The sequence below is a fragment of the Acanthaster planci genome, unplaced genomic scaffold, assembly GCF_054643075.1.
Source record: "Acanthaster planci isolate LZ-2023a unplaced genomic scaffold, COTS_SCS Contig3, whole genome shotgun sequence".
NCBI lineage: Eukaryota > Metazoa > Echinodermata > Asteroidea > Valvatida > Acanthasteridae > Acanthaster > Acanthaster planci.
The window spans coordinates 20674-44783 of NW_028257627.1; the positions used below are offsets into that span (position 1 = coordinate 20674).

The window sequence follows — 24110 nt, forward strand, 5'->3', positions numbered from 1 at the left end:
TTTCTATACATAATTCTGACATGATCATTATTTTATTTAAAATTCAAAATGAAAATTCTCAGTCTGTGACTGTTACAGCAAAAGGAGGGTTTTAATGGCTCAGTCTGTTAATAGCTGCTAGTGCATCATTGTGAGGGTCCCACAACTGCCCCCTCCTTGAAAAACATTCTGTCACCAGTTATTACATTACAAAAATTAAAATGACTTCCCAAATTGTTTCCTATTTATTACATTACAAAAATTAAAATGACTTCCCAAATTGTTTCCTATTTATTACATTACAAAAATTAAAATGACTTCCCAAATTGTTTCCCATTTATATAAAGTCAACATCAGGCCAACTGAAGCATATAAATTTAAAAAAGTGATATCTGTCAGGGATAAGCTTGTGGGGCCTGATCTTCTGCAGTGAGGCATCTGTAGTTCAATGGCTGAACCCACAGTGGCTCTCAAACAACACTAGTCAAGCATCTATTCCATGTAATGCTTAAGTCACTGGCTAAGTTTCCGCCCAAAATACTAAGCTTTTTTGTGTGTATTTTCAATTTTTTTCGTGTGGGGGACTACAATAGGTACAGGCATGAGGAGAGGGGATCACTTGATCCCAGAAATATTTCCATTGTTGACAGATATATGTACGTGTATGTGCAATGAACAATCCAATCATTTGTATGCCATACAAATGAGGCAATACAAATGCTCCAAATGCAGCTAGAACTGCATGCATCTGTTGTATGTGATGCTTGGGAAGCTTTCCACTGACAGTCTGAAAGAGAGACCTACAACAAGCTATGGGAGGAATGCTGCACCTCAGGGTTCCATGGTAGCTGGGGGTTATTCATCTTTTTCATGGAACAGTCCACTGGACAGAGAGCAAATTCTCTCTCTGTAGACCTCCATTTTTTCCAGTCACACTCAAAAGCAGCAAAATTCAATTGCTGCATGATATCTTATTAATAACAAAATGCATACGATTAGTGATACAAAATTTTAATTATGTTCTTTTCAAAATGGGTATATCTCAAAATAGTGGGTCCTATCCACCCAGACTTTCATTGACAATTCTACGATTTGTACTGACTTCATGTCAGATAATTAAAGTCATTTGCAAAAGTTTAGGACCACCCATAGAAAATGCATTAACCTAAAGGAAAACCAAATTTAAACCAATCAATCATGGCAACTTATGTTTATTTTCAATGTGTAACCTTGGTACCTTGGTTGAACATTTCTGACTACTATTTCCATGATTTGACATGTTAACAGTCTAATATTCAGTGTTCCCTCCTTTATTTCTGATTGCTTAGACTGGCTTTTTTTCCAAGCTGCCTTACAGACAAAATGTCATACAAGACCTGCCTTTGCAAGAAATTTGTCAATTGGGTATATAGCACTACACTGATGTTATGCACCACTGTAAAATCATGTTAAGTAATCATTCAGTGAGACAGTGTAATGCAGGCCCAGTGACAGAAATACCAATGAAATTCAAGGTGGTCTTAAACTTTTGCAGATGACTGTAGATCAGGTAAAGACACTTAGGCATGGTAATAATCACAGCAAGTCAAGCAATTCTAGGTACTTATATCCATTTGTGTATCACTGTACCTGCAACATTTATACACATGAATGTACTGTGTGCTTGAGTCACCTCTCACTAAGGACAGCTCAGTGAGAGCTCAGCCAAACACATCTGGAGACACTAAGACCTTTGTAAGTTGGAGCAGTGCAATCACAATTAGTTATCAGCAATCTGTGCCATATGTGCATTTATTGACTAGTTCACATCTGGCTCCCCAGACATTGTTTCAGGTAACAATGCACTGATTCTTCCTCCCTCACAAAAAGAGTCCATTGCATAAGAATGAAATATTTGTTTTTCAGTGAAAGAACAATGGCAAATGGTTCCTGGTCAACAACCAGTGATACCAGTAATGTTAATGGGTGAGACCACGGCACAGCCTCTTCCTAGAGTACTTCCATCCTACACACCAGCCTTCCATTTCATAAGTTTCTCTGCAGCCTTATCCAAAGTGCTGTCCTCCTGAAATATCCCAGAAACAAAATTGAGCTTTAGTCTTTTCTCCTCAGATATCATTTCTATTTTAAGGATCACAGCCTGCCCACTGAGAGATAGGGTAAAAACTGCAATGAAACTATGACCGTTATCAAAAGGAAAGAAGATTAAACCTTGAAATTAAACATGTAAATGCAGTTCTACTAATTTTCTGAAAGTCTTTAACAGTCTCAAGTGAAATTTGAAGGAATGGGTGCTTTTTTCAACATTTGTAATGATGGCATTTGATGGTTCCAGAGCTATGCCCTCTGTGCATAGCTCTGTGCATGTGCCCTCTGGTATGAAATTAACTCATCTGACACATTTTCTTCAACAATCTTTGGAACAATGATGACATTTTGACATTCGTTCTCCTGCGTCCAAATATCTGCCACCACATCCCTGTTTTACCTCTGGATACAGTGCACTTTCTAACAAGGGTGTGAGTGGCCACTAAAACTTAAAGCTGAAAACAGCTAGCAAAAAGTGCACATTTAAAAGGTTCCTATACTTTTGTACAGACCAGGTGTGCCAAAAAAGCTGAAATTCAGGGTTTAGATCTAAACAAAAAAAGCTAAACTCGGCTAAAAAGTTGAATTCTCACACCCAAGTACATGTTATAACTAAATGGCTAAATGAAAAAAAATAATGAAATGTCCAAAAGTGTTATGACGTAATTTTGTATTACCTTGATGAAGCAGAATCGAATGTACTTCTCTCCAAAGGACTTGTGTTCTTCACAGTAGAAGGCACTGCAGGGAATTGTTGCAACACCCTAAAAAATCAGAGAGGCCAGAAACACACAGTGCTAAAGTTTAAAAAAAATGTGTTACCTGTGACTAATACAAGCAATGAATGTATGACCCACACATGTGTAGTAAATAGTTTTCCCCCACACTGTATTTAAGTGGGCTAGACTAAACATATGACATATGCTTAGAAGTCACTTTAAGAGACTTTCCAATGGAACCACATAATAAAGTTTCTCAACAAAAAACAACCTGTTATAGTATCCTGTCTGTGTACTTGCCCATTTCAAAAGCAATGCTTAGGGTTTTTTGTGATTATCCTCAGTTATCAGGTTATCAACCCTCCTTTAGTTTTACAGCACAAATATGCACAAGTGCCCAAGGTCACTCTCTTGCACGTTGGTGCAATGCACAACACAACACAGCTGTGCTTCTTTGAGGTGTTTACCAAGTGACCCAAAGAGTGACTTCAGCGTAGGAGGGTTAATGAAAGTATTTCAGAATCACATTATTTGCTTGCTAAATAATTTGATCACAAATGGCAACTGTCTCAAATCAAGGTATAGCATACAAAAAAAAAAAGAGCACAATGTACTGACAACAGAAATGTCCGTTTCAATCTCCAATTTCATATTTTGGTGTAAAAACAAAACAAATGCAAGGCAATTATTGATCTGTTTACAAGACTTTTCCTTCTTTTTAATTTTCATGACCAATTGTTATTCCCTCAAAAAGGAAAAGCCAGCTATGCAGGCACAGAGGCTGTGTACCAAGTACGCATGTCCTGTGATTCAGCAGTGGTGGGTCAGGGGTTTAGATAATTGTCTTCAAGCTATGAGTACAATACCCTTCTTCCTTACTCAGAGTAGAGAGCAGTACTCTTTTGCCCTCAGGGTTGTTTCATATTGTACTCTTCTTTTTCGTGGGGAGAGTACTGTACTCCCTCATAGATGGAGGAATTGAGTATCGATATTACGCGAGTTAATCCTTTTGCCTCAGTAAATATAACAATACTTGTTATCTCTCTTGAAAAACACAGTAAAAAACGGTGCTTTGTGATAACCATAAACTCATGACAGCATAGACAAAAATCACATGAGTCCGTATCCGGCCATGTACTGTGGCACGTGTCAGGCTACCATGCACGGATGCCATGTTGACTCACCACCATGCGCACTTCTGACAGTGGCCATTCGGAAAGTCACGGTGCACTTCATTGCTTGGCGGTCAAATGTACTCACACTCACGATCTAAACCTCAATCTTTTTAAGGTGTTTCAGACTCAAATTTTCCAAAACTGATACCTGGTTTCTTGCAGACGTACCAGAAAGCCTCTAAAATGCCACTTGAAAAAATGCCAGTGTTTATCGGATCAAAACTTGCAGAAAACTTCCCATTTTTTTTCAAAACTTTCGATGAAGAGTTTGGGCAACTCGAACCCCATCCATTCGTGCAAAAGTTGATGAAATAGTGTGGTCCCCGCATGCTGGAAATCAATTTTACCGCACCGTGTCTTCAGGGAGTCCGGTGACCACGTTTTTGTACACAAAAACGATTCATGCACACAATGCGTGCGCAGTAGCCCATTTCGGTCTACAACACATTTCGCTTCAGGTTTTTCCCGTCAATTCAGGGTTTTCTGAATAATTTATCATGGCTATGCATGGAGCGGCGGGAAAAGCTGCATGCAGACGAACATGAACAAATTGGTTTCAGCAGCCTCTACTCAGAATGTTGCTGTAACTCTGATACATAAAAAATACAGAAACCCAAGGTACTCTTTTTATAGAAGAAATCACTGCTGCATGAGATTTTATGCTGCATATTTTGACTAAAGTTCCAAGTCGGGGAGCGTATATACACCAACACACATGTTATCTGAACCCCTGGTGGGTGTTTTGTTTTCCTAATTCAGAAAAACTGGGATTTTGATATTCAAGATGATAGAAAGCTGTTACAAGAAATTAACTTCACGTTTCTGTGTTCTGGCATGGCTTACCAATTTTGTGGTTATCCAGCGGACAATCTTGTAATCTTTCGGCCCATCACCGGAATCAGACAAATCTAAATCTGTGGGGAAAACAAAAATCAAACACAGCTTCAATGGTGTGTTGACAAAGGTCCCCTGCCAAACCCATGCCTACCCCATGACATTCAATCAGCTCTGCAGGACGTCAAGACCAACCCACACACCAAGTTTGAAATTGGTATGTCGAGTCCTTGTCAAGCTGCAGTGAAAATATTGATGGACAGGCGGCCTGATGGATACACACTTGGAAGGACAAGGTAAAGGCAATAAATGTATGCCCCTTTGAAAAACACGACATGACACAGGAGTTGAGTGGTGCAAATTTACATGTTGCGCAGCATCACTGATATTTAAGCATGTGACAGCTGAACCAGAGATCTATAAAAACAAAAAAGCTAACTTCGGGTCGCCTGCAATAAACAGAGAATTATTTGAAGATTGAAGACATGTATGGGAAGAATATAACGGACAAATGAAATCACTTCGAACAAACTTTAAGACAGATATACAAATCTCAAATTTGTTCCAGATCTTTTTAAACTATGACTTGGCCAGAGAAAAATTCAAACGTGTCACAGGAGTAGAAAGAAATGGAAATTACTCCTACATTCAGAAGTACTTGTAACGAAGTATAGACTTCTCTACCAACCTGAAAACCCCTCCTACTTTATTGGCAACGTTCATTCATTCTTTATTTTCCGACATAACTGTAAGTATGTTGCAAAGATGTACATGTGTAACAGAAAAAAAAATTGTGGATGGGGTCCCTTAGAAGCAGTGCTTGTCGAGTAGGGACCCCAATGAGGAATAATACACATTACTGCAAACACCACATTAATTTTGACATTAAACTGGACAAGAAACCAGAAAGTCATGTAAACAACAAGTCTTGTAACCCTGTAAGACACAGAAAATAAATGAAGATGAATAGAATTTATTTACATTTGAATGTTTGTAGATTTGACAGATTCTTTATAGAAACGTCTCAAGAATACCACAGCTTGGGACCCTCATGCTTGACTGTATTCGGCGTGAGAATGGTGCACGCAAAAGAAAAAGTTTCTTGTGATATCTGGTGAAGAGTTGATGCACTTCTTCCTTTCTGATAAACATAGAACGAATGGACTTAGGTAAATTTTTACTGTTTAACTCATGCATGAGGATCCCAAGCTGAAGGGAATATATCATTTACTTTGAGAGCTTTATACTATTTATGCCTATTTTGCCGGCAGGGTGTGAAAGCTCTGACATGCAAAAAAATTGCCAACCCTAACCCCCTGGGGTGTATGTAAAATCAGATTGAAATCAGAGGATTTGGGATTGTTCAGGTTAACGAATATCTAATCCACAGGTTGGCTCAGAAGAGATTTGAACCAATATCTCTAGGACAGTGTTGTGGTTCCGTTCATTCTAAGTATATCCTGACTGGAAAGCTCATGTGCCCATCACCATGCATAAACAAATGTTGCCTCCATGACTAGTTCATTGGGCCTCCATCTGTCCAGTACAGCCTTGTGCACTCTACATATCTGCCTTTTTCTCAGGGTTATGAGCTTTACTGAACGAATTATGTTATTCATGGGTTAAAGCTATAGGACATTTTGACTTGGATATTCCGGTGTAAATATACAAAAATGGGTCCACGTGAAATGCCCTCCAACAAGCGAGATTTCAAAACTCACCGCCATGTCTCTAATGCACACACGTGTTGAGGTAGTACCTACAGGCATCTAGTGTCTCAGACAGTTAAAGTGAAGAAACTACTCTTGCATTAGATGCAGATTGTCAAGTACTAACCTAGGTGGCTGACATTAGCCAGCATGAAGTAGCTGCCCTGAGGGATGATGGGAGTCAGGCCAATTCCCCGAAGTAAATTAGCCAGCTTATCCCTCTTGACCTCCAGCTCCTTGGCTAGGCTGGTCAGGTAGCAATCTGGTTGGCCCAGACGGGACATTTCTAGTTCCAGGCTTTGTGCTACGGCTTCCTGTGTTCAAAACAATGGCCTCTGATATACAACCTCTACCAAGCACTCATGACTAAGACGCAATTCAACCAGCAAATTTTGGGCAGTGTCAAGAGCCATCCTGCAAGGAACCATGGCCAAGTAGTTGAGGTTTGTAAATCATGACCAGTGGGTCAGGTGTTTGAATCCAGCTGCTGGCCATGTCTTGTCTTGTAATTAATCGGGCAACCATTTGACTCTCCCAACTCATGGGTACTGGCATAAGCTGGGAGTAACCTGTGATTGGAATAGTGTACCGTTTAAACCAGACAATGCTCTTGTGTGCCAATTCCACTTGAAATACATGTCCTGATTAAACCAATATAAGAAAAGGTGATTTATATTTAGATACTACATGGTCCCATGGATTTCATTCATGTTTTCCTTAGAAATTTAGCTTCGGCTTCTTCAACTAGTATTTGAGCTTGACACAATACACCCATGCACAACTATATCCATAGTATTACAGACTACTGCCGCTGGCACACATGAGGAGATTTTCTATCAAGTGCCCATGCTAATGTGCATTCCTCTTGTGTCAAGATGCTTCACATAATTTGTGCACATTCAATTCAAAATATACTCAGTGCTCTATGGGTGCAAACTAGAGTCCAAATGTATGCCTCCAAATGTATGCCTCCCTCTGTAGCACTCTAACTATGCCACACAGTGGCATCAACAGCTTTTGGTTGCCAGACCGGAACTTCTTCTAGCAGAGGAAAATGAAAGACATACCTGAAGCGGAGTGGGCGAGGTGTAAGCGCAATTCTGACCGACTGTTTTCAGATGGTCTATTAGGTACTGTGGCCCTATGGTCCAGCCAAGCTACGGAAGAGGAAAAGTAAAACCTCATATAAAAAAAACAGATCAATGATAAAAGCTGTGTACAATTTTAGGATTTATCTACCAAATACAATTTTGGATTTCTTCCCGGAACACATTGCAAAAGTTTTGGACTGCAACAGAACCATTCCGCTTCATCCGGAAGATAACCCCTGCTCGCTTATTCTTCCAAAAAGAGATTATGTAATTGATCCCACTTTTTATTACACTTGTCAAAAATGCTTTGCAACCAAAACTGAGGCCAAAATAAAAGAAAAATGTGAGCCATAAAATGAGTTGATACAGGCAGTCACTGTAAGTTGGTGGTGAACTGAATTGTGTGCTAATTTTTCCTCAATCACTGTTTATATCCTGCAGCTGGACCAAAATTCAATGACTGCAAAGATCAAGTTGATTTCAATGTCAGCACAAGAAATGGTAAGCTTCTAAGAAGCCAAATGCTCTTGTAGACAGGGCAACTTTACTTCTAGTTAAGTAGCCCTTGGAAATAGGAGGCCAGTGGTCTCATCAAACCACTTAAAAACCACGAAAAATCAGCCTTTAAAAACTCAACCCAGAACTGTGCAATGAACTAATGAATTTAGCAAGACTACAGAAATCATTTTAAATGAAACAGTTACACTGCACTTCAACACTGCTTTACTTTCTTTCAGAGACAAATTAACATTTCCTTCGGATTTCTGCAGCCAAAGCTGTATGAAATCTTTGTTTTTTTTAATGCTTGATCTGTTGAAAGTAACTGAATTACAATGACATTTGGTCCACGTAGTAATTCATGCACAATGACATTTGGTCCAAGTAGTAATTCATGCACAATGACTTTGGAGTCCTACCTTGAATCCTGTTACACTGAATATCTTGCCAGCGCTACAGACAGTTAACGTTCTCTCCCACATGTCAGGCAAAGTAGCTGTGTACACATTCACAGAATACAAAATCAGGTCACTGGTTCTCATTAAGGGATAGGTTGAAAATTCTGTGCGAGAACTAGTATCACTTGAAGTCAAGTATCTTCTAAATCTATATCAATAGCAGGTTTTTATTCGTGGACTCTCCCGGGTACCACACCGAATTAAGAATGCATGTGGAAAAATACTGTAATGAAGCATAGTATTATGCATATTAACCAAGTACTTTATAGAACAGAGCTAACCATGTAAACATGAATATTCTGACTCTATTTACTAGTGGAATAGCTAAACGAAAAGCTGATAGTCATTTTGAACTGAAAAGTTGGGGACCATTTGTCTTTAAATACTTTGAAAGAAAAAAAAATGGAAAAACAGACAGGCCCTAATCCTCCTCATTCTGAAAAAAAAAAAAGACAATCAACTGAATTTTTGCTATACTTAGTCTCAAAACAGAGTGACATGTGTATATTAATGTTGAGAATATGAGGGCTACTTTGCATCAAGTAGGAAATTCATATTTCACAAATATGACGAATCAAGATTGGAACTTTTATCACTACAAAGTGAGTAGCAGTATTTGTCCTAAAGCACCGTCTGAGGGTTGATAACATCTTCAGAAATGTATTCTTAAACATGAAAATGACACGTTTGTCACTCAGTGCTTTGGCTGATTTGTAATTAAGCATAAAGAATGCAAACAGAATATGAGGTGTGATGATTAAACAATGTGGCTTTAAGTTTTACAAGTTTTAAAATTAACACCACAGCTCTTCCAAATGCCTGGGCCATTTTCTTTGTTTTGAGCAACACAATGCCATACTTATTCTGATGTGCTCATGGCCTGGGTAGATCATGAATTCGTAGACTTCGTCACTGATACACAGTGTGTCGTGTTTCTTGCATAGATTGGCAATCATTTCCAACTCGCTCCTTTTGTAAACCTGGAAATTACAATCAAAATAAATTACAAAAAAATATGTGTTTATACCATCAAGTTACCTCCACGTGGTGATGGTTTCCTAGCCTGGTAATTACAGTGAGTCACATTTGCAGCCAGAGAATGCTGTCTGGATCCCTGAAAACGCTTGAGGACAACCATGGGTAGGCTTTTTCCCACATTAAAGGGGCAATGTCTTTTCTAGACGAAAGTTGTGGCCACAAAAAGTTGTCCCTGTAATGTTTTTCGTCTCCACAACATCTTTATTTGAACACATATGTAGTCCCCACACCCGGCCACAAGTATGTTTAAACTGTTCTACACTTCACTCACATACAAATCAATGATGACATGGCCAAGCTGCAAGGTGGAGATTAAGGCATGAAGAGCTAGGGGTTTTAATGACAATTCAATACTCAGGCTCTTTAGGATTTAATGACTAACAAGACACGAGTTCTAGGATTGTGGGAATCTTACACTTGGTATTTATATACAAAGAAGCACACTCCAAACCTCTTAAAACCTTTCAAGGTATCTGGAAACATTTCTCTGAGGCTCCACCCTGCACCTGGGTGAGCTAAGCTACATGTAGGTCAACTTGTTTTTCAGACCATTATACAACATACCTTTCCAAGGGGGTTGTTTGGAGTGTTGACAACTATGGCTTTGGTCTTCTCATTGAACAATCCAGACAGTTCCTCTGGGTCTAATTCAAAATCCTCGGCTGATTCTGGATTGTCGGTTTTCTGTAATGAGGGGGAAAATCATAACTGGAGAGTGATTTCACAAGCTTTAATACTTTATGCACCTAAATGTACCTAACTCTCAACTGAAACACTCGGTTAGATTTAAAAGCATTAACAACCATCAAATCAGTGTTCTTGTCAGCTTTTTATTCAAAAGAATTTGTAGAAATGATCTAATTTTGGATGCTTTCAATTAGTGTCTTTCTGAGAGCATGCAGATACCATGAAGGCTACTGTATACATGTACTGTACTTACGGGTTTTAATGCAATAAACCTGGGAGTACCCTCAGCCATCAGCACCATGGGCTCGTAACAGTCAAAAAATGGCTCAATAAGGATCACCTACATGTACATTGACAAAATAAAAGCCTTAAAAAGTTGATAAATTTACCATTTCATGAGCATACTTTTCATAGTCACATCTAAAATATGCACATATGAACTTAGAGCTAACAAAATGCTACCCGGTCTACCACCATCAGCCACAGGTAAGTTTCCTGTGTACTAACCTTCGGTCAAGGCTGTGGTCATTATATTTAAGCCTACACAAGGCATACATACTGCTTGAGGAAGATCTACATGTAGCACATGATTACTGGATTCACCATCTGCCACCACGATCTCCTTTACCAACTCACTTTTCCTGAGCTCAAGTGTTTCTTAATTTCTTTTGCCATGTCGGGACTGATATCTCACTAGGACCACTTTGAGAGTAAAAATACCAGATTAGAGTAAGAATCTGTTGATGCAGTCACCATTCTTGCCTGCAGTTGGGGCACAGGTGCTGTGACTTAACAAAAGGTAGCCACACCTCAAGTTGAGGATGTATGCTTCAATGCAGTGCCACTCTATGAATTGGTATCTCCTGGACTTCATTACATCTGCATAGATGGCAGCCTGCTGCGCTGAGTAGTTGGTCAAGAGAAATTATCACATTGGAATAGTTCAAACTACTGAGTTAATCAGCACGAGGCCTTGGAAATGTGTTGGTAAAAGGCATTTACTGCAGCAGGCTGTAAATACATGGACTCTTCACGCACTGTGCTTACTGCTCTTGTGGGTTACATTTGTTGCTACTATCGCCTTGAATAAAGGCTACTCTGGCTGGTTGGTTGGTTGGTTAATGGCATGTACGGCAACCTAAATGCCCTTTATGCCATGAGAATTAGACATGCATCAGATACAGGGGCTGTCATGTCACACATGACTGCCCCAGTACTGGCTACTACTATTTGTATTCGTGTGCAGCGTGAGTTCAACGTTGAAGCTCTGTTATGCGGACGACCGAAAACTCCAGGAATCAATACTGAAAGCCGCACGATTTTGGCAGGTACCAAAAAACTGGAGGGGAGATAGGAAAATACAATGTAGCAGAAGGGGGGAGCTTGTGATCCTCCAGACAAAGGCTACCCTTGTAGCCACCATGGCTTTTCAAGGGTACCGGCAATGGTTGATCTCTTTGACACAATAATGTAAGGTGCCAATCCCCGGGTCACCAGTCAAGATCTCTCCAATGAGAGCTCAAAGAAATTTGAGATCACCAGTTTCGACCTTCATACCAAAAAAAAAGGCTCGAATTCTATCAAATTCTAAATTTATGTGCAGAATGCATCAACATCCAACACCAGCTTCAGGTAATGTCAGAAGCCAAAAGCATCATTATCACCAAGCACGTAGTATGACTATCTGCCTAAATATAAAATAGAAGTTGGACTTCATTTTTTGTGGTTCCTTGCCATGTAAAAGGAACCATTCCCAAGTACATGTACCAGCTGCAAGGGGGCCTATTGGTTTGTCCAACAACTCAAAACTGGCTTCATTCCACTGGGGAAGACACTACCTTCTCACACTATTGATGTTTGAGTTTATGAGAGCACAAGTTATATTCCAGGGAAAGAGTAAGCAAGTTATTGAAATGATTTGGGAGGCATTAAAAATTATTTTTTAATTATCAACAACTGATGAATGAAATGGTGCAATGCACTTTCATTTCAGAAAAGGTTTCAATCATTTTAGGCTTTGGGTAATATAACTTAAAATTCAGCAAGGTAGGAAAATCTGGATTTGAGTATCCAACTACATGTATGTCATAGCCCTATTCAGTCCCATCCTTGCTTTCTGAGGCCAACCTGAACACTAAGTACTCACTAATCAATCTCTCTCATACCTCATCTCCTGGACTGATGAGACTCATAAAGATGGAAAAGAGTGACTGATAGGCACCAACAGTGACCATGACCTCCTCCATGGAATCAATCTCTCGTCCCATCAGCTTCCCATACAATGCTGCTATGGCATTCACCATCCTGGGATGACCCTGCCCAAATGCCAAATCCGCTCATGGTTATGTACAAATCTACATGTGAGGCACTACATTTCATGTCATGAAAGCCTTTGTTCTCTGCAATAACAATTTGAACTACATTACCTTGGTTGCCATATGACCATGCAATGTTCTAATCACAGCAAAAACAGAATGTACAGAGGCATCCCACACAAAAACATACGCTGTTAGGCTTAAACGTAAACTCAGTTGGCCATACTGCAAACACTAAGCACTACACCCCAAAGATGTACGGAGATCTTAAAACCCTCGCTGTAATCAGGCTGTTTTACATGTACAATACACTTTTTCTGCAAATGAACTGTTAGGGGATTTTTTAGGTGGGGTTGTAGGTTTTGCTTGTGGTTGTGATTTGTTTATTTGTTTTACTTTGTTCTTGCTTTGTTTATTTTTGTCAACAATTTGGTTGCGCACTAAATGCATGAAGTGTTTGTTTTTAGTAACTTGCATTTTTAATAAACTTCCCTAGATGGCAACAAAATTCCTTTGCAAAAAACAATTAGACACAATACCAAAAGATGGGCAGTGCTAAATCTTTGATTAGGTGAACGAGATCAAAGTTCAACCTTAACTACGAAGAGTCACATCAAATCAGATCGTACTGGCATAACAAAGTTGTGCAAAAAGTTGTGCATAACTCATTCACACCAAAACCATCCTACTACTGGTTTTAGCCTTGGAACCCCAACACATGAAATGCAAATCATGTCTGATGGCCAGACTTACAAAGCCTCTTGTATACTGAAAAAGGAGAGGATTGGAGCTGGTTGCTACATCAATGAGGGCCTTCCTGACATGGTCTGGAGCAGCAAAATCAGGGAACCCCTACAGCAGAACAGAAAACACAAAAACTCTCATGAGATGAAGGATCCTGTCACCTGTTGTTTTCAGCTTTTATGAGCACATAGTCCTGTTTGAAAACTGAAAATTCCTAACAGTTAAAGTATGCAAAACCAGAAAACAGACTGGCAGAATCAAAACTTGGCTTTACTCACTCCTACATAGAGCTCACTTCTATTCAGAATCAAGACTTTTAACTTCAATTGTAAAATAGTTCTGTCATCTTTGCTTTGTAGCAATTTTGAAGAGTTTTGTCAGCATAAACAAGAGTAAAGATGGCCGATTTTGTCTTGTTTTCCCCCTGCAATAAACACAATGATCTTCATGCCTTGAGACCGTGAGCAAAACAGCACATTGCTGATACAATATATCAGTTTGTCTCCAATCATACTAACCTGACCAAGATTGATGGCTTTGGTCTCGGAGCTCAGTTTGACAAACTCAGTCCTGTTCACCAAAATTAAAACATGTAAAATAAGAATGCGCAATGTAACAAGAAACCAGTGAAGTGTTCCAACAAAAGGAATAGAGAAAAAGCATGTTTGTCAATTGAGTGACTCAAACAAATCAAGATACCAATCTTAAGTTTTGGAACATTTCTTAATCCTCCAACATCCACAGTTCCAGGGCTGTCACAATACGGCCGTTTCACAATAGTGCGCCACCAAGAGTTTGCAACGCGTTGGCCGATCACAAAGCGCAAAATTTGTCGACCCAATGAGCATTTGGAAAGGGTTGACAAATTCCGCACATTATGATTGGCCAACGCGTTGCAAACTCTTGGTGGTGCGATATTGTGAATCCCCCATACTGACTAAGAACTGTCGTTATTATATCCTAAATTACTGTACATAACATGTACAGTGTAGGTATAACGTGAGCCATTTTGGGACTATATTCGTCTGTTTGCTTCGACATAAACTTCCACAATGTTGGCATATCTTCAGAGGGAGAAGCAAGATGGATGGCATCAGTTCAAAAGTAGACAAGCAAACATTAGCATTGACTTTCAGCCCATCAATTATGACATGAACACAGACAGTTACCAAACACTTTTCTTTTGCCCAGCCAGTCTTTTTGCAGGTCCATGGGATGTCATTTTCGTCTGAAAAATAAAAACCCCGAGAAATCTTGAAAGTAACCAAGAAATAACAAATTAAAGTCCTCGATTCTCTCATTCTACAATACGCTGCTGCTTCTCTCTCATCGATGAGTTGGAGCAGAGAAAAAGTCTTTGAAACACGGCACAGTATATATACATTACACACAGCTAGGTTTGCTGTGAAGTGAGTTAACTGGTTCATTACTGTACTGTAAGTCAGAATACATTAGTAATTTCCCTGAAAAAAGAAATAAATTAGACCTGACAAAAAGCAGAACTTGGATTTTCAGGATTTTTTTCATGCAAAGAGAAGGACCTCACCTGCAAATCTGAACAGATACCTTTACAATGTACAGGTAACAAATTACACCTTGCAGTGGGACACAATGGTACGGAAGGGTACAGCTACGGGGGGGTTACATGTAATTTCAATCTCATTCTCATCATACGGTACTTGTCAGAATTGTATACAATGTACTTCACGATGCATCAAATTGATCAAAATGACGGGGTTAACTATTAGAACAAACATATATTTGATTGAAGTCCATGTAAATAAAAGCATGTGGGCATTCCCTCAACTGCAACAAATAGAGGATATAACACACACCTGAATGCCAAACAGTCTGATCCAAGCACAGATGTTATGGTTGTGCTAAGTCAGATGAAAACTGCTTACTGCATGTGCCGCCTGATGCGTGCTGCTTTACACATGTGGTGTGTAAATAGAGAGTGTCCCTCATATGTAATCATGCATTGGCTCTTGTGAATAAACCACTTTAATAGGATGATCTACTGTATCCTTAGAAGTAAGTTGAATTTACATCATAAACTTGTCAATTTACATTGTAATTTACATGTACATTATAGACTTGTGAAAGCATTTTTGATGTTATAAGAAAAATTAAAACCTGTATGTAACTTATTCTGCCATTCTTCTGTCTTTGTGGTTCAGTGAGTACCAGGTGCGCCTTCAGGTCTTGAATACAAAATACATGTACCATACCCTGTGTAAAACCTCAATTAAATCCACTTCAATTATCAGTTTATTCCAAAAATTTATCCATAACATTATTTCAACTAGCAGCTGGTCCAATACGCACACATTTGCATGTACCTCATTAGAAAGGTGACGATGCCTTTGATGGAAGCACGCACTGCACGGTAGACAGACCGTCAGGGAGGACAACACACGTGGATGATGGAACACAGATCTTTCAGACACAACACAGATGAGAGCTGGTAAAATCCTATGCAGCATACCTCATGCGGTAAACCACTGAATAAAATGGACAAAAGAAAAATGAAGCGGAATTAAACAAGCAACCTTAAAAACAAAACGAGATTCTACTGAAAAGAAGTACAAGTACATGTACATGTGTATATTTTATGAAAATGCTGATGGAGGTCTCTAGATTCTACAAACTAGAGTTTCCAAGAGGTCAAGCAAATTGTACCTCTGAGCATGGCAGAATGAACACATGCTATGAGTGAGGCTACATGTACATGTATATCAAGGCTCTACATACACACATGTACCCCCTGAAATGCTGTGTTTAGCACAACTGAACTAGACTGGTGCTCAAATGGTTCTCCTCACCGTTAATTGTTGCAATGTACCGGTACAGTTCAACCCAAACAAACACTAATCGTGATCTCAATAGTAATGTGAATTTCCTGTACATACATGTTTATCTTACGACACATTTGAGCCTCTTCAATCAAATGTTTTTCTAAACAGAAATTCACACAACCAAGGTACACGTACATGTATGTTTTTCTTTTTTTGACAACGATGAATTAAACTATCACCTCCAGACTCTTCTAAATTCTTATAATGTTTTGGTGTTCACAACCAGATCATGGGGTGGGTTTATCTTTAAAAGCAAACACTGCTAATGTTGTCAAATGATATCTCACTGAATGTGCACAAGATCTCTATGTTGGCGACACTTGAATGCTACAAGTCCCTTACCTTTGACCCCTACATGTACATGTATCTGTGCCAAGGCTATGAACTGACCCAGTGGTCATAAGGCTTGGCTGGACAAAGGAGAGAACCCCTCCTATTTTAAGTTATTTTGTCAATGATTGTCAACAGAGAATACTCCGGCAGAGTTTTGCAGATTAATGAGCAAAACACAAAAAACAAAAATGGTACTTAACTGCTAGGGCATTTTGAGGCTGGCAAATAATGTACTGTCACTTCAATTTAAATGATTAAGCTAAACAGACATACCAGTTGGAATACGAATGCCGCCCACTTTGCTTGGAGGTAGCCTGCAGCAATACTATCTAATACTAGCTAATAGCCAATACTGGGCTAGTGCAGCATACAAGAAACATGCGATGTGTGGTCACCATTTGGATGAACACACACTAACCTTTGCATTTACCAATATTAGCTCACTACGCAAATACATGTACGGTATTGACCTCTGTTGCATAGACTTTTGTTATTTACACTTGCTGGTACACGTTCCGGTACATAACACACACTCTGACATTCACATGCAGGATGAATTGATGCATACAAATTGTGCCTGTCTGGATACCGTTTTCAACATGAAATATGGATGGAAAGACGTAAAACTGTGCAGCAAAGATAGGGATTTTGTACTGGGTTGAGCTTCTGGTATGGTTGGTCTCTTCTCCCTCAGTTTATCAGCAAAGGTCCAAAACCCTAACTTAGAAAGTTTTCTCATACCCAACTGATATTTCAAGTTACATGTATTTTATGGATGCCAATTATAATTTACATAAAAATGCAAGTTGTACCCCTCGACTTGCCTTTTCCAACACATGTACTGTACATGTAGCTGGACATGCATGATTGGTGATTTATAAGGACTCAATTACTGCAGTACACGTTCAGTAGGTGACAGCCAGATTCACTCCACAGGGGATCCCCCCCCCCAAAAAAAAATATATTACAAGTTCTACCAACAGCAATGCTAGTGCATTTTACTTTGCTGAAAAACATAGAGTTGATGACTGTACGTGTACGATGAACATGTACTGTCAATACATGGATGTTCATGTTTATACATGAACATGTAATTGCCCCAACCTATTAACTACATGTGTATTTTGAGTCCCTGTCTAAATTCAATTTAGTGTCACAGTAACATTTGTGACTGTATAATCGTCAGGCCCCTAATTTTGCCATCTACTGTGAAAGCCGAGCAGACTTCAAAATAGGTGGTGAAATTAGGGACCTGGCAACTACATGTACATGTATGTACACAGTCAGGGACTCTGTAGTGGAGTTTGCTAATGTGGTGCAGTTGAAAAACTTCAAAAATTCATGGAATTAAATACTGTAGGTACATATGTTATAACATACATGTATGTTATGAAGGTGATAGGTCTATCACCTTCATAACACATACTGTTGAACCTTTATTACTGCTGAGTGTTCCCTAATGAGGTGCATTCGAACAAATCTTAGAAACTTCCACATTTAACACTTAAGAATTCTTTGTTAAAGTTGATAAATTGTGATTAATCATTATTACCTCCACTTACCAACTACTATTTTGAAAGAAACTTATTTTCTCATATATCTAGGCACACATCAAAAGAGATCATTGTGTACTTTGAAAAAAAAAGAAGAAAATCAGGCCTGAATGGAATTCATTTGAACTTTACAGTGGGTGTGATAAACTCAAGATTTATGAATGGGAATGTCAACAGGTTGATGAAATTTTATTGTGAATTGATTGTGATTGATTTATGAATGGGAATGTCAACAGGTTGATGAAATTTTATTGTGAATTGATTGTGATTGATATATGAATGGGAATGTCAACAGGTTGATGAAATTTTATTGTGAATTGATTGTGATTGATATATGAATGGGAATGTCAACAGGTTGATGAAATTTTATTGTGAATTGATTGTGATTGATATATGAATGGGAATGTCAACAGGTTGATGAAATTTTATTGTGAATTGATTGTGATTGATTTATGAATGGGAATGTCAACAGGTTGATGAAATTTTATTGTGAATTGATTGTGATTGATTTATGAATGGGAATGTCAACAGGTTGATGAAATTTTATTGTGACACTTGAGGGAAACATTGCTATAGCAGCAAAAATTAGGGCTTTGCCATGTTAGATTACATCCAGAAATCACATTCATAAAAAAAGACAACATCCCAATTACTGGGACTCAGACGTTTGTGCAGCATGTTTGATACAGCAATTCATGAACATACTCCATCTGCCAATTCATGTAAATGTTACTACACTCAAAAACGTTCATTATTTATGTATGACACTGTATGGTTATTTGTGTATGCTTTCCCCTTGGCACTAGAATGCCATATTTTACACTCCCATTCAATCCTTGTTGACTAAATACAAGTACACTACACAAGCATAGCTCACATCTTATATGCTTGCAGCTCGAAGGAAGGAAATGACAGAAAGTAATCAATATCATGATCTTGGGTCTAGGTACAATACCACACTCTGGCATGCATGCGCTTCTGTTGCTTAAGCATGCATTTCTTGGGTCTGTACTGCCATTTCTTTCATGATATCCCTTTAAACATGTTGAATAGCATCTTCATTTATGAGTTCTGAACAAAATGTAGATCAATGCTACATTTTAACCACTTCCTGCCGGGGACTCCGGAATCGGAGACGTATGGTTTATATGCTTGGCCGGGGTCTCCGAACTCAAGAAAAAGGAAACAGGGCCCTGTAACAAAAGACCGTACTCCAAACAAAAGACCAGGGTGCTGGGCATTACTGACATTTTTCACTCTCAAATGTGGTGATAATCCAGCCTTGTTTTGAAACCGTATACCAGGGTTTGGGGCATTGAGAGCGAGTGGATTACCACCAGGGACAAAAGCACTCCACCCCAGCGATGAGCCACACAGCACTGCTGCACACTAATCTGGCCCCTACTGAAAAGAGGTCAGCAGTGCACTGAGCCAGGTTCGTGAACAAAAGAAAGTTATATAACAGTGCACACCGCACAATCTGGGCTCTGTTTACAATGCTGCAGGCCTGGCTGAAATACTCGGGCACCAATGAAGGTAACCTGTCAACTTAGAGTAGTGCCTAAAGATTACTTCGTGCGGCTATAAATGACCGTTAAATGAAATGATGAATTTTTGAATGATTTGAAAACGAATAAAATGATAGTCATGCCAGCCCAGCATAATCAACATCGAAAAATGCCCTGGCATGAAGTGGTTAAATTCTTTTTAACAAATCCCTCTAATCAAACTGATATTTTGTTTCCATTCAGTCCATTTCCTTATTATCAGTGACTGTCTCAGCATGTCATTCTCTACTGCTTTTATTCATTTAATGTTATTTCCCTTAATGACATTAATTTGTACACTGGGAGCCCTCCCTTGGCCTGCATACATGTAGCTTGTACAAATTAAGTTAAATTCTGTAATATTTACCTTTAATTTATGTTATCAATATCTCGTCACTGTAGATGATCATTTGTTGTTCATATGTCCATGTACTGTACATGTGTCTTGTTGATTGTTCTTTATTTGTACTGTAGTTTGGGGACCTGCACTCGACAAGCCATGCTTTTTGTGGGTCGTGGGTCTCGGTCCTCGGGAAGACATCATACCCCACAGTTCTGGGGTTAGGTCTCTCCTGCATACATGTATCTTGTCTTGGATGTCAGACAACTCGACCGTTTGCCAACTCGACTTACATGTAGGACAACTCTACCATTGAGATAATTCGACCGTTTGCCAGGTCGTCTGTTAGGACAACTTGACTTTGACAGAAAGACAACTCGACCAGTGAGATCTCTTCACATAATACAGTCATTTCCCAGTTCAAGATAGCGAAATTATTCAGTCAGATTGCAGCTCTACAAAAATCCTCGAATTCCAGTGAAATGTGGTCAATGTCCACCTTGTGTGATAAAGATACCACGGTTACCACTAAATCAATTTCAAATTTTAAACTTTTAATTCGGACGTACGGGATCGACAGAAGAGGTGACACACGTTCTGGATCTGTTTCCAATAAGTAACCACGCGAACGGCAAATCTATTTTCAGCCAGAACCATTGCAAAGAGCTTATTTTCTAATGAAAAATTCTTCAATTTAGAAAACTTGGTTCATAAATAAGAATTCCAATGAATTTTTTAAAAATGGGATCTTGTGTAAATTTCGACTCACCTTTTTCAGCTGCACAGCGCGAGCCATCAACAATATAAAAGGTTAATGTTCGTGATATTGATGTATATCTGCAGTATATGTTGTACGCATGCAGCATCTCTTATGTACAGCAGAAGGGTCTATCTGTGGCTTTTTATTGCAACACAACCTTTGAGGGCTGTTTGGTGAAAGTTCATTCGATTTGTTCTGGTGATGTGGAGTGCCAAAAAAACTTTGGAGAAAGGGCGTCAATGATGTGGTACTGTCACTCCAAAAGCTGCTCCCATTGGTTGTCCCAAGCTCCCACTCCCCGACCATAAGGTTTCAAGAATGGAAGGTGACAAAATCGGAACTCGGGTACCTCGGAAGCTAATAACCGATTAAGATTCAAGATTACAAGCAGCAAATAGGACATCAAAGGAAATGTGCCTCCATAAAAATACGACGCACGTCGGTTACTTCTCACTTGTTCCAAAACATCACTGATATCAAATCTAGTCCCGTACGGTTTTCAACCACCATGCTTGTTCAAACTCGAAAACTGAGAAATTCTGGGAATCCCTGTGCCACTGTTTCCCTGCATTACGTGTAGAGCGGTTGTTACATCTCGGCAGCATGCAGTGAAAAAGTGTCATTTACCAAATGCTAAATTGTAAAAGTGGACAAAATCAAAATTTTCAACAAGTTTATCACGCTCCTGGGGTTGGGTCCGAGTTGACTCAGGATGGGTCCGAGTTGGTCGTAGGTGCGAGTTAGTATTGGGTCCGAGTTGGTCGTGGGTCCAGGTTAGTATTGGGTCCGAGTTGGCATGGGTCCAAGTTGGTGTTGGGTCCTTGTTGGCATGGGTCCGAGTTGGCATGGGTCCGAGTTGGTTTGGGTCTGAGTTGACTCGAAATCACGACCAAGTCGGACCCATAACCAACTCGGACCCAATACTAACTCGGACCCACGACCAACTCGGACCCGCCCTGAGTCAACTCGGACCCAACCCCAGGAGCGTGATTAACTTGTTGAAAATTTTTATTTTGTCCTTTTTTACATTTTAGCATTTGGTAAATGACACTTTTGCACTGCATGCTGCCAAGCTGTAACGCCCTCTCACGTTATGCAGGGAGACAGTGGCACAGGTTTCCCAGAATTTCTCCGTTTTCCAGATCCAGATCACCAGCAGAAATCGAATCAACTTTCACCAAACAGCCCCAAAGTTTTTGTTGCAATAAAAAGCCACAGATAGGCCCTTCTGATGTACATAAGAGATGCTGCATACGTACAACAGATACTGCAGATATACATCAATGTCACGAACATTGACCTTTTATAGTGTCTAATGGTGTTATCCCCCACCTCACTTTTCAATTTTTTTTTGCCTGGCAAGTCTTGCACCTTGCCCCATTCCCTCCCCCACCCCAATACCGGCAAGATTTAGGCAGATGGAGGAATTCATCCATACAGGCCTTAACTGACTGTCCAAATAACGCAAATAGGTTGGTAATTTCGAACAACACTGACAAATCAAATCATTTTAAAATAAAAATGTGGAATATTTCCTATTGGCTTAAACTTGGAGACGGTTTTGAAGCATCGTATGTCTGCTCGCGAGCTCATTATTAATATTTTGTGATCCCACGGTTTCCTATTTTCTACAATAAGACGTGCCATAATCACGAGGGGTCATAGAATTATTTATACAAATCCCGAATTTGGGATTGATAAATTCCGGTTCAGAGTACTGTATTTCTTTCACAAAGAGCCCCACAATGCGGGCCTATTTTGGATAGAGGCAGGCCGCTACATTCATACGAGTGCATAGTTTTACTACTATTGGGGGGTATCTTCGGGAAAAGGCGAATAAAAAAGTTCATAAAATTGAAACGAAAAGTGACCGATCTGTCCATAATCTTGAATTTCCGGTCTACGGGCGCATATTTGGTGTGATGCAACCATAAGACTCAATGGGTCCGAGTTGACTCGAGGTGGGTCCGAAACGGCGTGGGTCCGAGTTGGCGTGGGTCCGAGTTGGTTGTGGGTCCGAGATGGTCGTGGGTCCGAGTTAGTATTGGGTCCGAGTTGGCGTGGGTCCGAGTTGGTCGTGGGTCCGAGTTGGCATGGGTCCGAGTTGGAATGGGTCCGAGTTGGTTTGGGTCCGAGTTGACCTGATCCCACGGAGATAACCCCCCGCCTATGTGACTGTTGGTCATTGTTTGATCGGACTTCTGGAGGGATGACGGTAACAATAGTCTAGAGTGTGTATATGGATTTGACATGTAAGGGGGGGTACCCCTCCGTCCCATATCTTGCCTGGTATAACTTTTGTAGCCTATGATTCAGTGATTATGAAGTAGGCCTAGGCCTAACGAATGTTAGCCTGCGGTACCTAAATTGTCGAAAACCATGAAAACCGGTCTCTGGTGGATAAGAATTTAACTTAATTTGTAAGCTGCCCCAGTTTCTTACACTGCCAGGATATGGAAAGAATACTCACACTTCTCTACTCCTGTTAAAAATACACTCTGTCGACTGAGAGAATTTGAGAATTCACAACAGACATGACAGATCTGTGCAGGCTTTCCACCGAGGATTGTCTTTGATGATTCACTATGCCGTGCGCATGCAGTGAACATTGTATGTCCACATGTTTCCGACACGCGTCATACGGCCGGATCCACACAGAAATTGACCAATCAGCACTCAGTCTGAAACACACGCCCACATCGTACGTCGACTGCCACGGACGACCGGTACGTACACATACATGTACATGTACAGAGGCTTAGAGCTTTTATAAATTTGTGAAACGATTTTTGTTTTAAAACTATGTCTTCTCATTCTCGGCGGCCACATGGAGAAAATTTGAACTCTAAGGGCGCAGACATTTTGAATCCATGTGTGTGGTTGTAGAACATTCAAAATCAGACAGAAGAATATCTGCAAAATCATCACATGTAACCTTTAGAGCTGCTGCTGAGGTGAAATTGAGAGGACAAGATGGAATATATGTATCGGTTGGCAGATTTCTTTCTGGAATTTGATGAAAACAAGTCGGCACATTTTTACAGTATGCAAATTAGAATAACACTGTGGATAAGTTGGCCGGAACATTTTTACTGAAAATGTTTTTCCCCAAAAAACACTTGGTTGAATTCTCAGAGAGGCGATATTTTCTTGTCAAGGGGCAGGGCCGGGTAGTCTAGCATTATTGGAATTAATTATGGGACTAGTATATGCTTTGCAGGTGGGATTTGTACTTGCCTTATTCGGAAAAGATCCTTAGAAGGGAATGGAATCATCACATTGTCATTTGTTAAACCCTGGCTTTTGCAGGTCCCATGCAACCCATTTGATGGGCGACGCACGACCCACGACGGGCGACGCACGACGGAAAATGGCATGTTTGGA

General features: G+C 39.8%; 1 protein-coding gene across 2 annotated transcripts; it reads right to left on the reverse strand.

Moving 5' to 3' along the window:
- On the reverse strand, positions 1–23356 carry LOC110981090 (kynurenine--oxoglutarate transaminase 3-like). 2 transcript variants are annotated; one of them, XM_087131599.1, is made up of 15 exons: positions 23197–23356; positions 15678–15839; positions 14505–14563; positions 13854–13905; positions 13345–13443; positions 12442–12591; positions 10530–10616; positions 10154–10273; positions 9411–9531; positions 8513–8589; positions 7572–7661; positions 6632–6818; positions 4805–4875; positions 2745–2831; positions 1–2044 (listed from the first exon to the last, which is right to left on the reverse strand). In XM_087131599.1, exons 2-15 carry the CDS (start codon positions 15819–15821, stop codon positions 1985–1987), a joined length of 1404 nt encoding a protein of 467 aa, XP_086987725.1. In that variant the 5' UTR covers positions 15822–15839; positions 23197–23356; the 3' UTR covers positions 1–1984. The 2 variants fall into 2 exon arrangements, with proteins under 2 accessions (XP_086987725.1, XP_086987726.1); XM_087131600.1 differs by lacking the exon at positions 23197–23356 and adding an exon at positions 16800–16974.
- Positions 23357–24110: the final 754 nt, after the last annotated feature.